Consider the following 14,918-nt stretch of genomic DNA (forward strand, 5'->3'; position numbering starts at 1 on the left):
TAGTTGCAGTGAACCACAACGTCATTTGCTTTTTGAGCCTTTTAGGGTCCTGTAAATCTTAATCAAACCAAAGCAGAGGCTGATTTGTTAAAATAAAGCCTGACATTCAGTCATGGTCAAAGTAGTTTAAATTATCACAAGCTGCACAAACACCATGTTTATCTGCAAAAACAAATAATAAGTAGAGAAATTACCCATTTCTGACGGTGTCTTGAACTACAGGATAAACCTGTGTTTATCTGAAACTAAATAATAATCAATATTTTCTTTTGTGTTGCAGGCGAGAAGCCGTACGAGTGCTCCAACTGCAAGAAGCGGTTCTCTCACTCCGGCTCCTACAGCTCCCACATCAGCAGCAAGAAATGCATCGGTCTGATCGCCGTCAACGGGCGAGTACGCAACGGAAACACCGGCAAGCCCGGCTCCTCCCCCAACTCCACGACCTCATCGCCTGGAAGCCCCGCCCTTGCACAGCTCCGCCACAAACTGGAAAACGGGCGCCCACTCGGCCCTCCAGACCAGCAGGGTCAGCTGGACATCAAAGCTGAGCCCATGGACTTCAACGAGTACCGGCTGCTGATGGCCTCTCAGCATGGGTTTGGGGGACCGGTCTACCTTAACGGCCGAGGGGGAAGCCCCCTGGGCATCCACAGCTCCTCTCAGAGCCCCCTCCAACATCTTGGAGGCTTGGGGCTGGACCTCCCCCTGCTAGGCTATTCAGGTTCTCTCGGGAACAACCTGAGCGAGGTGCAGAAGGTGCTTCAGATCGTGGACAATACGGTGTGCAGGCAGAAGATGGACGGGAACCCAGAGGAGATCTCAAAGCTCAGGGCTTACATGAAGGAATTGGGGGCCCAGATGGAGGAGCAGAGGCTGGCCCAGACTGGCTTCCAGGTGGTGGGCCACGGCAGCCCCACAAAGAGCATCATCGACTACACGCTGGAGAAGGTCAACGAGGCCAAGAGTCTGATCGACGACTCCAAGAGGCAAGTGGATGTCAAGAAGGAGAAGCCAAACCACTCCATTGATCTCAGCAGTGAGGAGAAATGCCACGATGGTCAGAACCAGTTCCTGCCGTTCTCCTGCCAGTACTGCAAGGAGACCTTCCCCGGGCCCATCCCACTGCACCAACACGAACGCTACCTGTGCAAAATGAACGAGGAGATCAAAGCAGTCCTGCAGCCGGCCGAGTGCAGTCCTGCCGGACGCAGGGGGGCTGTACCCTCTGAGCTGTCCAGCACCGAGCGGGCCACCAGCCCCATCAACCCATTCAAGGACCACGTGTCAGTGCTCAAGGCCTACTTTGCCATGAACACTGAGCCCAACTCAGAGGAACTGCTCAAGATCTCAATCGCTGTAGGCCTTCCTCAAGAGTTCGTCAAGGAGTGGTTTGCCCAGTGGAAGAGCCAAAACCACCACGGAGGCAGTCTGAGCAAAAAATCGCCCCCTCCTGACCGCGGTGCACCGGATGTTAACCACAGCTTTAGCCGGTCACCGATGTCACTTCCTCCCTCAGATTTACACGGAGGCTTCACTAACGGTGATGCCGCCCACAGACTCACAAAGGCCAACAAGTTTACAGCCAACAGGCAGACAACAGGGGACAAACCACTAGACCCCTTGGACCACTTGAGGAGTGACACGCCATCACCCCTCAACCTTTCCTCTACTTCCTCCAAAAACTCTCAGAGTAGCTCTTACACTCCAAACAGCCTAGCTTCTGAGGACACCCACGGGGATATACCACTGGATCTGTCGCTGCCCAAACACATGGCGCAGAGGCTCCTGTCTGTGGGGGAGAAGCGACCCAGACCCAACGGTTTCATCATTGAGCGCAATGGCGAGGCGGTAGGACGAGACCAGGTGTCTGGGCCCCTAGACCTGGTCAACATCAAGAAGGAGGTCCTGGGCTCTGATGGTGGAGGGAACTCCGTCCACCAGCTGGAGAAAAGCACCAGTCCCATTTTTGGGATTAACCCCTTTGCTGGCAGCCCCGTCTACACCTCTCTGCCGCCTCACGGAGCGTTTCCTCCACCCACCTTCATGTCTCCTGCCCAGGCTACCATCCCAGGCCTCAGGCCCTACCCAGGCCTCGACCCCATGAGCTTCCTGCCCCACATGGCCTACACCTACGCCACCGGGGCGGCCACGTTTGCTGAAATGCAGCAGAGGAGGAAGTACCAACGGAAACCAGGTTTCCAGGTAAAACCAGCAAAAGTTCAGATATTGTCAAAATACTCCATCGTTGGGGCTTTCCGAAATAGTTTCAAAATTGACTCATGCGGGTGTGTCACATCGCAGAACCTCCATGGTTAGAGTTCTGTAGCTTTTGATCATATCACATGATCTTTTTCAGCAGGAGCTGCCCAATTATCAAGGAACTCTTTAAGATAAGATTTCTTTTTTAGGGGTTTATGTTCAGTGCCTTGGTTAGGCCAGAGGTCCTCCATGAACAACTGTTGTCAAGATTACCAGTCATCTTTCAGCCTTTTAGCTAACAGGCAAGAAGTCGGTCAGGTGCTCAGGACAGCGGACATTTGAATATTTATAATTCTACAAGAACTGGGCCACTCCTTCTGATGAGGAAGACAGTGTGATATGATCAAACGCTACAGATACAGAACAGCTGCTGTGGACTAGGGATGTCAACGGTTTACCATTAATTGGTTAAGTGCCAAGAATATTTTTGACCAGTTACGCATGTTAGTCTATTGGTTCATTTTGCTTCTCTTCAGTTTACTGCACTGTACACCACGTTGTCCCACCCACCCTGTGGTCTCCACTGCTAATGTTAGCCATAGCCACTCTGCAGCACACACCTACCTGGGTCTGGTGGGAGCTAGCTAGTGGTGATGGGAGTGGTGTGGTGGTAGTTAATGAGGTGGCTGTACTGCCATATAGATGGGTAGTTTACGGAGGGAGTGGGTATACTCACCTATATATCCCAATACCACCATGTTTCTGCAGCAACATCATCCCGACACCAGGATGGCGTTACCAGCAGTAATCACAAATGAGCTAGCTTGCTTCCACCTGACCTGGGTAGTATGCAGTGTGGAGAAACCAAGGCTAACATCAGCTAGCTAGTGTAGCCTGGAGGGTGTAAAGTGGGCAGCTATCTGTCTCCTCCTCTAAATGGACAGAGCTTTGAAATGTGGTACTCAAGACTCACTGAGTTGGTGGAGTGCAGGAATTAAAGGAGAGGTCTCTTAGATTTCACATCATTTTGTGTTTTTCTGTCCTAGAAATTATCTAGTTACTTAATGGTTAATGGTGTCAGACGAGGAAAAACAAAATGAACCCAAACGGACGTTCTTGTTTTGAACAGAGGTGTGAGGTAATGTCGTTAATAAAGGTAGATTGAATTACATTGATATTCTGATGATGAGGGCCACTTCCTTTTCGACAGAAACGCCTGTGAGTTGGTGTCATGATAAACCACTTCCTTCTGTTCACCTGGTTTCTGTCTATAAAATCCTAACACAACACCATGTGTCCCCCCCTTTTCTAAGGGGACTTACCCAGGTTGGGCCTTTAAGCTCTGTCCAGACGTGGGATCATGGCGGCGGTGGGGGGTGGGGGGGTGGGGGGGGGGGGGTGGCAGCAGAAGGTGTCAGGTGTTGGATTATTGAATGGCTGTGTGTTTGTGTCTCAGGGGGAGCTGCTGGATGGGACGGCGGACTATCTGTCAGGCCTGGACGACCTGACAGACAGCGATTCGCTGCTGTCCAGGAAGAAGATTAAGAAGACTGAAAGTGGTATGTACGCGTGTGACTTGTGCGACAAAACATTCCAGAAGACCAGTTCCCTCCTAAGACACAAATATGAGCACACAGGTATATATAACATTTGGACACTTCTTTTTTACCCCACCCCCGATGCTTTGTGCCCTCTCCCTTCATTTATTTTTTCATTCTCTCCTTTTATTTATCTATTTATCTGATCACGTAGCTCCCCCACTCGTAGTTTCTTTCTACTTCTTCTTCTTCTTCTTCCTCTCTGCTGTTTCTGTTTTGTTCTCTGTAAACCATGGCCTTTAACATGTTCCTTTCTTTTCAGCAGGGGGTAGGGATCATTTAATATGGAGAGGATTACATAAACATTCAGCGCCCCAAATATAAGAAGCATCTCATTCATACTGTGATGTGTTTGTGTAGAGAGGAGGAGGAGGAGGAGGTGTGCATGTTTGCATGTGCATGCACGTGTGTGTGTGTGTGTGTGTGTGTGTGTGTGTGTGCGCAGATCAAAGGGAAATATTAATGAGAGCAGAGACGTGGTCCATTTTTACATTTATCAACTGGAAACAAACACTTTGTGATATTAATACACACCAGCAAACATCTCACAGGTCAACGATCTGACGTATAACGTATCATCATCATCATCATCATCATCATCATTGTTGTCCTCACACTGTCCAGGTAACAAAACACAAAGCATCAGGAACTCAACTTTAAACATTAAAATGTGCAGAGTTCTCACAGGAAGCTGGAGCCTATCCCAGCTGACACTGGGTGAGGGGCAGGGTCCACCCTGGACAGGTCACCAGACTGTCACAGGGCTGACACATAGAGACAGACAACCATTCACCACCGTCACTGTCACTGGTCTTAAATTTCACTCAGAGTGGCTTTTAAAAAGTCTTAAAAGGTTAAATCTGACTCACCCTTAACTGTAGAAATCCTGAGCGTGCTTCTTTGATGGTTTTTTTTTATGGCGTTTTAATATAAATTACAAATGAATGGTCCTCTGACAGCATTTTGATGTTTTCTGTTGTGACCTGTGTCGGACACGAAACCCTCTGATGCATCTGAATCCAAAATCAGTAAATGAATAATCATTAATCATCTCTGAGTACTTTTGAAAACATGAACACATCAGGCTGAAATTCAGAGGAACTTTGTAAAAAAAAAAAAGATAGTTGTGAAAATTGGAAGTCAAATTTTGTAATAAAAAGAGGAAGTGGAATCAAACACCTACAACTTTATTTACACAATATTTTAATCTCAAACACATCCTGCATTAGTCAAAAATGAAATATAAAGTCAAATGGATTTGGACCTGGGCTGTCCCAAATGCTTTGATGCTATGAGGCTACGATCGTTGCCATAGTAACTGACGTCCAAATCAGTATTTGAATGCTAAAATCAGTTTGTTCTTTAAAAATTATTTTTTCAGGGCTTTTTGCCTTTAATGGACAGAGACAGGGTGAAATGGGGGGAGAGAGAGAGAGAGAGAGAGAGAGAGAGAGAGGGGGGATGACATGCAGAAAGGGTTGCAAGCCGGAGTCAAACCTGCGTCCGCTGCGGCGGTGATGATTCACCTTTGTATATGGGGCGCCGGCAATATCCACTACACTACCGACGCCCCTAAAATCAGTTTTCTATAAACTGACGTTTGGTACAAATCAAAGTTCTTACCTGAGTATTCATCTTCAAAGAGCTCCTGTCCCGTTCCTTCATATTTCTGTATTTTGTATTAAGATAATAATGAAAAGAACGTTTGTACATATTAGAGCTGCACATTTATGTAAAACAACTAATTATATTCAATAAATACAGTGAAACATAATGCTGAAATAACTCCCAAGGCCCTGATCATACAGGAAGTGTTATGCAGATTGAAAATCGTTGCAAATCGTGAGGCGCACCGCACTGCCTTTTTACCACACTGCGCCTTTTTATTGTTGCCAAGCAACCATCCCATCAACACTGCACCCTAACCTTCCTGTGTAATCAATCTACGGTTTTTTTTTGTTTGTTTGTTTTTTTGTTTTTTTTCACAGTAATTAGCATTGAGTTCCTGACATGCTGAGGCAGAGGGTACTGTCTGTAGCTCTGGTTGAGGGTGAGAGGCTGTCAGCAAATAAACAGAGATCTGTGTGGGTACATGAGACCCTAAAAAAGAGGCTGGATCATGGGGAGCACCACCAGTTGGTCCAGGAGTGTCTCCTCCATGATGGACATTTACAGGCATATTTTAGGATGACTCAGGGACAGTTTGACAACCTGCTGTCTATCATCGAGCCTAACATAGTAAAAATGTCATTTACCAACTGTAAACTTGTTGCCATGACCACCACAGAACGCCCGCCTCTCAAATCCTCCGATCGGACAATGGGGGAAAAGATATGACATGGGGAACTTTCCCGCTTTGAGCTGAAGTTGTTTCAACTCAAACTCAAGTTCGTTTCCCCCCTCAGTGCAGTTTGTTTGTGCAGGTGTGAACACAGCAATCACACTCAGGTGTGCACCAAAACAACCGGACTGAGACCTTCTTGAAGAGGTGGTCTCAGTCCGGTTACAAACGAACTCTGGTGCGGTTGGTTTGTGGTGAGAAGGTGTTCCGACCTGGATGTGAAGCAACTGCAGTCACATGACACATTGTTTGGGTTAAACATGAGCATGTTACAGTCCTGGAGGATTATTAATGTGCACCTCCTCCTGTACTGCCTTAATATGCACATTCAGCACATCCAATGCATCAAAACATTGTTTTCTAGTTGGAGCCGCGCCTCGTTTTCAAACTGTATGCTTTGACTAAAATGAACAATGACAGCAATATAGTCCACGATGAGCAGCGCTAAAATCAACCTGCGTAGTTGTCCCTCCATTGTGACATTAGAAAGTGTCACATTTATCTTGCAAGTGTACTCTTCTTCAACGTTTGCTTTACTTCCTGGATTTTTCCCACATGGAAATTCTGACCAATCAAGAGCAGCTTTCTCACACAAGGCATTTGATCTGGTCCTCTTGTAAATGCTGCCGTGAGAACATGAACCAACTCTAGGCAATTATACAACTTTGGAACAACATGAGTCCCTGATTCAGACCAGAGGAGACGACTCTAGGGCTGAGAGCGCTGTTAGTGTGTGTTACGTCGTTACTGTTGTTTTTGTTGTGATGTCTTTTGGAAACAAAACTTTCTGATGTGTGCGGACACCAGTCACTTTAATCTGATCTTTGGAAACAGAATTTTTTGAATGAAGTTTGGTCGAGACGACACGGCGACGCTCTCACCTGAGAACCGTCCTGTGTTCAGAGCTCTGACCTGTTCTACCTTCGTCTCTTTCACTCTGTTGCATCATCCTTCTTTCACCCCCCCCCCCCCCCCCCCCCACGTCACTCAGAGCAAGAATCCACCGTCTCGGTTATTTTTGCCACACCATGTGTGTGCGTGTGTGTGTGCATGTGTGTGTGCGTGTGTGTCAGTGTGTGTGTGTTAAAGTATGCCAGCGACGGTGCATGTTTCAGCCGTTCCAAGTCTATTTGTGGCTACGATCTGCCTGCATGTGTGTTTGTGAGGAGCTGTGTACATGCACGGTTTCAGTGTGTGTGTGTGTGTGTGTGTGTGTGTGTGTGTGTGTTGGCATTGTCAGGGTGAAGCAGTGTTTTGGTGCATGTGTGCGTGGGACGTGTGTTTGGACGGCGTTCAGCCTGTCGGTTGGCAGCAGCCTGAAGCTTCCTGTTCAGAGTCAGATGGAAGAAATTTACACTTGTACGGAGTCGTAGTAAATCCACCAGTGTGTGTTAGTGTGTGTGTGTGTGTGTGTGTGTCAGTAGGAAGAGGAGGAGGCGGTGGTGTTACGGCTGTGAAGGATCCCTGCTCCTTTTCAGGTTTAAATCTGGTGCTGTGATGTCACCGCGGGCTGTCGCAGGTTCACGTTGCCTCGCGGCGTCCTAGGCATCTCGTCTTGCTTCGCCGTCGTCACGGCAACAGACGGACACAGAGAGTCAGCGGTAGTGTTATTTTAAAGCTGATGGGAGAGAGGACGTGTTCGGTCTGAAACAGCTTCACACTCGTCACGTCACGTTTCATCTGCTCTGAGACAGTCGACCAATCAGGCGTCTCTCAACAGAAGAACAGCCAATCAGCTGAGAGACGTCCTCTTATGTAGTTTAAAATGTCAGTTTCAGTTAGTTCAGTTTTACGAATTCTGACTTTAAGATTTTTGATTAAACTTTCAACAACTTTATTTGTAACCTATATTTTAAACTTTATTGTCTTTTTTAACCCTTTAAAAACCGATGTTCCGCAGATGACCTCAAATAAAAACCGTAACATTCATTCTTTTTGCTGCAGAAAGCTTCTGTCATCACGTCATTATCGTACATTACTGTACTTAACATGCTGTCGCTACACTGGTATACTGTAGAACTTCAGTTAGTAGCCCGGACTATTATTTGCTTACATCACTGAACTCAACAGGCCTGTACTTGAGACAGGCCTTTAATTCCCTTTAAACAAAACTGCTTCTCAGAGGAGATCAGGAAATACAATCAAATTGTTAATTTGAACCAATGTGAATAATAGGCTTCGAATAACATATCGATTATTAATTATTTATTTGGTCTAGCCCCGACAGACAGTGCATCACAGAGAGAGAGGGTGAATTATAATACTAGTTTCATGGCACTTAAGGATTACGGCTGGTGGCACACAGACACAACACCACTTTATACTGTTAAAACAATAGTCATAACTCGGATTAATTTTTATGAAAAACCCCTTTGATTCTTTTGAGAACCCTTACGGACTAAAAGAATATGAATTACTTACTGGGTAATTTAGGAACTGACACATATTCTGACTTTATGACAGCTTCAGAAGTAACGTTATTTGGCCTGTTCGTAAAAAAATAAATAAATAAATAAATAAATAAATAAATAAAATAAAGAATCTTATTTTGAACAGTTTGTGTCTTTTTTTGGGGGGGGGGGGGGTTTGTTTTTTGTCACAGTGGTAAAGCTGAATGACGTTTGGTCTTCTCTGGTTCTCGTAGTTCCAGTATGATTGTCCTTGAAAACACTTCTATTTTGTATATCTGTGTATTTTACCCAGATATTTAAAACTCTGTTGTTTTAAAAATGGGCCTAGTGAGCGACCCCAGCCCGGGGAACCTACTGGTTGTTACTAGTTGTTAATCGTTAAAAGTGTGGTTACTGTAATTATTGTTACTGTAATTTGAAGCATTCTCTGGCATAAGAATTTCCTCCAGGATAAATAAAGTTCTATTGAATTGAATTGAAATTGTGGAGAATCTAACGGAGCTAAAAATGTGTAGCATCTCCACACTGACCAAAGTTTATCTATATTTGTAAGTGTGATTTAGACAGCTAGCTAACATTAGCTCATGTGAGATTCCAGCAACCTGGTTTTGTATATCCAAAGAACTTCTATCGAGGGCAACCACACCAGGCCTCTGTTTGAGACGGGCCTTAATTAGTCAAAATGTGTTGCCACACTGGGCGAGCAAAAGGGACTGGGCATTAATTTAGGTTTTATGTATTAATAATTTATTGAGTGTTAAGAAATATTTTGTTAATGTTTTTATATTTAAAAATCTTTTTCATGAATGTGTTTTTTGGTTTTATTTTGTAAAATTTAATTGATTTTTTTTTTTTTTAATTTCAAATTTTTGTATTTTTTTGTGACACTTTTTCAATATTTCAATCATTTTTCAATCATTATGATTTATTCATTTGCAGAACCTTTCAGCTCAGGTTGTACAGATTTTGGGGATATATAGACTCTTTAGATACTCCAGGAAATGACATCACAGTAAGCCAAAAACCAAGGTTAGCCCTGTGTTCCCCACCTGCAGCAGTTTGTTTAAACTTTAAAAAACAACTTCATTAATATCTCATTTACTACATCAGCAGGACGGCTCATAAACATCAAAGATAAAAATTAGAACATGAAATAAACACAAAGGCTCAGTGTTTAGTGGTGACCTTTAATTATTTTACTGGGTGTGTTGGTTGTTGACGTTCTAGGACGCCGTATCAAGTTCTGCCTGTCACATGCATTGTCTTCTTTCAAAATACACTTCTGTTTTCACAGGAAACTTACAGTTTGCATATAGTCACTTTCAAAATAAAAGCACTACACCAGAACAACAATGTGATTGTAAGATACAAAACTAACAGAAAATGTGTTGTGGAAGTTTTTCTTTTTTCAGTCTTTAAAACTTTTAAATGTCTCATTTTGTTGAACCAAAAACCCGAAACCCAAATATTCAGTTTACAGTCACAGAAAATAAAGAATTAAAAAAGAAACGAGGGAACGTTTGGTTTGAAAAAAGAGAGAGGTCAGGTAAACGTGACTCTGGTGCGACCTGCTCTGTGTGTGTTTGCTGCCTGATGTTTCCTCCTGATGCTGCTCGTCTCTCTGCTGTGTGTTGTGTCTCCTGTCTGTCCTGCCGCGTCCTCCTGACTCTTGTCCTCCTGTGTGTTGTGTCTCCGCAGGGAAGCGTCCTCACCAGTGTCAGATCTGTAAGAAGGCCTTCAAACACAAACACCATCTCATCGAGCACTCGCGCCTGCACTCCGGAGAGAAACCATACCAGTGCGACAAGTGCGGCAAACGCTTCTCTCACTCGGGCTCGTACTCGCAGCACATGAACCACCGCTACTCCTACTGCAAGCGGGAGGCCGAGGAGCGCGAGGCGGCCGAGAGGGAGGCCAGGGACAAGGGTGGAGGAGGAGGGGGAGGAGGGGGAGGAGGCCTGGAGCCCACCGAGCTGCTGATGAGGAGGGCCTACCTGCAGGGGCTGGGGCCGCTCGGGTACTCGGACCCCGAAGACCAGCAGGACGATGGTGGCGGCAGCGGCACAATCCTGAGGGACGGCAGCGAGGGAGGACGAGAGGAGAGGGAAGTGGACAACAAGACGTACGAGGAGGTGACAGACAGACAGGACGCAAGTTTCAGGGAAGGAGAGGAGGAAGAGGAGGAGGAAGAGGAGGAGGAAGGCGACAGCAGGAGCCAGATGGACTCGACGAGGGATGACGAGGGCAAAGACACAACGCAGCTGATGGACGAGAGTTCACGAGAAGGGAAGACAGACGGCAAGTCGGACCAGGAGGACTGATCCAGAAAAAAAAAAAAAAAAAAAAAGCTTTGGAACATTTGTCACGTTGGCTTCGATTCCTCCTGTTTCACAAACTACATGCTTTTATTTTGAAGGGACTGTACACAGACGATTCAGGGCGCTCCAGAGGAAGTTTTATTTTGTTGAGCCCAGATTAATATTTGATTTTAACTCTGTGAGATTTATTATAACAAATCAATAGTGACATAAATAAATCAAGAGTTTAACAGTCCTGTTGTTCAGGACGGACGTCAACTGGGACCGAACGTCTCAGAGACAACTTTGACTTCATTTTAACAGGAAACAGAAACACAGTGAGATTTTAGATCATCAGGTTCTATCTGTTCTGTCCAAGTATGTTCTTTAATAAGTGATCAGATCTTAGTGCAGGTTCATTTTAACTGTTAGGGTCTTAAAATTAAACAGGTCAGTTCTTTGTGTTGTGTTCACACCGAGTGTAAAAATAAAACAGTTCGCACGAGTGAATTACCTGTAAAGTCAATGTGAAGACGATTAGAAGCAGCATGATTGATGCAATGGAAGCAACACAGTTAACGTGAAGTACGCGAATTAAGCAGTATGAATGATGTGAGTAGCGCAATTTTGCATCATATGCTTATTTGCAGGAGTTGAAAAAACTGCACTTAAGCGACCAATTTGCACCACGGTAGCCAATAAGCATTAAGATCCTCCAAGGACGTACGAAGTTCAGGACGTACCGGCGGAAGTTCATTTATCGATTCAGCGGTTCCACATGCATTTGATGCAAGTTATTCACACATATGAAGCCGATTAACACAAAGTATTCTAGCAAATAGCTAGCAAAGTCACAAAAAAATCGCACTGCATTTGGTGTGAACACATTAGTCACTCTGCTGCTCTGCGAAGTCAAAACATTATGAAATGTTAAATGTTAAAATCCGATTTAAAACGTTAGCTACCAGGCTACACACCCTGCCTGCTAATATTAATGTTGTTATAAGTAACTGAAGTCACTGTGAAGACTATAGAGATAATAAATCATGTCCACTTATTGAATCTGTAAGAATTTAGCATATATTTAGATATATTCAGGTTGCTAGCTGTTAGCCTTTAAACAGTTCTGATGCTAACACAATGCTAACTGGGTCTGTTTACACAGTGATGAAGACATTCAGAGCTCAGGCGGCTACTTGTTCATCGTTCTCCCTCCTCACTCACTTATTATCTTATAATGATATGAAACTAAATGTCAGGGGAGTGAACAGAGCAGAGATTAGCTGCTGTGACTGATTAGCACTAGGATGTTCCCAGCTGGCTGATGAGTTAGCGATTAGCTCTGCAGCTACAGTAGCTCACAAACCAGCCCTGTGAGTCATCACTACATCTGTTCATCTAGCTATATATATTACTGATAGCTGTTCAGATAGAACCTGATAATTTAAGTGTTAGGAAATGTTTCATATTAAGTTCAGCTCCAGTTTAGGCTTTAGTCACATTATAAATCGGCTCAAAACATTAATAACATTAATAATTAAAAAGTGAAACATGTGCTGCAGCTCCTCTCTGCACCCAGAATAATTTGCGTACAGTCCCTGACACGATGACCGCCAACATCTCCGTCATGAAGCTGGGTGGGATTGTTTAAAAATCCACATTATGCAAAAAATAAAAGATAAAATAAAAGAAGTAATAATGATTATCATTATAACGAAGTGAAGCTGTGTTTAATGTACAGTATTATAAAGGCCTAAAAGCTGTGTGGTGCTACAATGTTCTTAACTTCCTGTGTCTCGTTGTGTTCGAAACCCCACATCAGGAAATTGCACTCGACTCCCCGAATCACTACAAAATAAAATTTTAAAAAAGTGAATATTAAAAAAAAAAAAGAGGGAAAAAAGTCTCGAACACGCGGTCACTTCCTGTCAGTGTTATTGTTGTATTTTTTGTCTCCTTTTACTGTGACGTTTTTTTTTTTATTATTTTTATCCTGTTTTATTATTTTTGCCAACTAACCACACGATTTTGGGCCTCCTGATTTTTTTTTTTCTTTAAGTGAAGGAACATTTAAACCTGTGTGATTTTCAAAATAAAATGTGGACGTGAGTCTTAAAGAGGAAGAGGAAGGAGCGTCATATGAAAGGGCTCCGTGTTAAAAAGATAAAAAAGGACAGAGCCTTTTTTTGTGTGTTGAATTTTTTCTCCAGAGAAAGCCTTATTATGCAAACCTGTTCACCTGTGCGTTTCTGCAAAGTGCCATCCCTGTACAGTGTTCTTCATCATCACCTCTGTCCTCTCTGCTTCACTGTTCGTTACATCCTGCTTTGACTCGTCAGTATTAGCGTAGATAGATGGCAGTTTGTTAGTTTACATATGTTTGTGCAATTCCCTGTATTTTTTTGTTCCATGACAGTATTTCTTGTCAGTATTACTTTTTGTTTTTGTTGAATTTTCCAACATAAATTTCTTTTTTTTCTTTTTGTTTTTATTTGAGAATTTACCATTTTATTTATGTGACTCATTTTATATTTCCTAATTTTATTTATTTCATACTGTAGTGTACAGTATTAGAGTTCCTCACATTAAATAGATATATTTTAGTAAAAATGATTCTGTCATTGATTATTGGAGCAAAAATGATGAACAGAGAGCGTCTGTTGTATTTGGAACATTTCAATTTATTTGTTTCATGTTTTTTCTTTGATTTCCTTTGAAACTACTGGAAATTCTAAATTTGGGGAACTTTTGATACGATGATTATTGTGAAAACACTGTATTTTTGAGAGTTAAAAAAAATCCACTTTATTCATCCCACTGAAGAGGTGACGAAGGACTGATGATGATGATGATCGTGGTGTCGATGAAGGAATTCCTGAAATGTCTGAAGTATTATTACTGAATTTTGAGTTTCTCTTGGAAATGACCATGCTCGAATAAATGTAGCCAAATTAAATTTTAATAAAACTGTGTTATTCTTCTTGTAGCTCCGTCTGTTTCATTCACACACACACACACACACACACACACACACACAGACGCTGAGTGATGATGATGATGATGATGGCGTCTGTTTTTAGCGTCCTCATGTTACCACCACATTTCTCTTCGCTCACATCATCAGGACCAACTTCACTTTGTATCGACTCACATTTCTCCGTCTTTTTGTCAGTGATTTTTATTTAGCATCATCAGACACTGAAACATGTCGGTGTCTGAACACGTCCTGAATCAGCGGTGCAACAGATGTTCAGCCTCCGACAATCAGAGCACTGAAAACATGACATCATGGCACACGGCACTTGATTTTTGTATTTATATTAATATGTGTAGCTTTAATCTGAATCAGTTTGTCGTCAGCAGCAGTTTCAGGTTCAGTGTGTTTGACATGTGGACGAGACGAGCTGCAGATCCACGCACCAACCCTCATCATAGTGATGATGCATGTCTGACAGTTGAATTTTGGTATTACTGATAGTAACATTCAAAAAATGGAAAATTGCACCACTTTTTTTTTTTTTTTACGTGTGTAGGTTTTTTTCAGGGGGGCAGATGATGAAATTTTTAGATTAATATGAAAAATGTTATGGCAAATTAACAAATAGGTAAAATCTCACAATGATTTTTTACCACTGCTCTTCTTTATTATTAATACATGTCTGTCTGCTGATCGTAGGCGACTGTTTGTAGGGTAGAGCCCAAGATTCTAATGAAAGAAGTATCTGATACGAATAATGTACTTTTTATGAGTATCATCTGAGTAAACTGTTCACCTCTGTGTGATCTGAAGCTCAATACTGAGACTGTTCTGTTAGTAGTTTTGTAATAGATAATAAAAGTAGCAACATCTGATCAGCCCACATCTACCATGCAGAGGACTGTGGGTCAGAATAGCCAGAAAAACATGCTGACTTACAGACTGCAAAATATGGACGGGATGTAGCAGACCATCATGGTATTTTTGGCCCATTGCATTTGACTTAACGCTACTATGTATTGGGACATGCTAAATCTTTTTCTGGTGTATTATATAGTGAGGTAGTGTGGGTATTGAACCGCACAGTTGATAACA

At 43.2% G+C, this 14,918-nt stretch overlaps 1 protein-coding gene across 2 annotated transcripts in view; it reads left to right on the top strand.

Moving 5' to 3' along the window:
- The window catches only part of zeb2a (zinc finger E-box binding homeobox 2a), a 64,743-nt gene extending 50,911 nt beyond the window's left edge, over positions 1 to 13,832 (top strand). The window contains exons 8-10 of one of the 2 annotated variants that reach the window (XM_049594328.1): positions 281 to 2,202; positions 3,656 to 3,836; positions 10,248 to 13,832. In XM_049594328.1, coding sequence (XP_049450285.1) covers positions 281 to 2,202; positions 3,656 to 3,836; positions 10,248 to 10,870 — 2,726 coding nt within the window. In that variant the 3' untranslated portion in view covers positions 10,871 to 13,832. The remainder of the gene's footprint in view (positions 1 to 280; positions 2,203 to 3,655; positions 3,837 to 10,247) is intronic. The other variant, XM_049594329.1, reaches the window with a different exon arrangement.
- The last annotated feature ends 1,086 nt before the right edge of the window (positions 13,833 to 14,918 follow it).

Source organism: Epinephelus fuscoguttatus, linkage group LG13 (genome assembly GCF_011397635.1).
Source record: "Epinephelus fuscoguttatus linkage group LG13, E.fuscoguttatus.final_Chr_v1".
NCBI lineage: Eukaryota > Metazoa > Chordata > Actinopteri > Perciformes > Serranidae > Epinephelus > Epinephelus fuscoguttatus.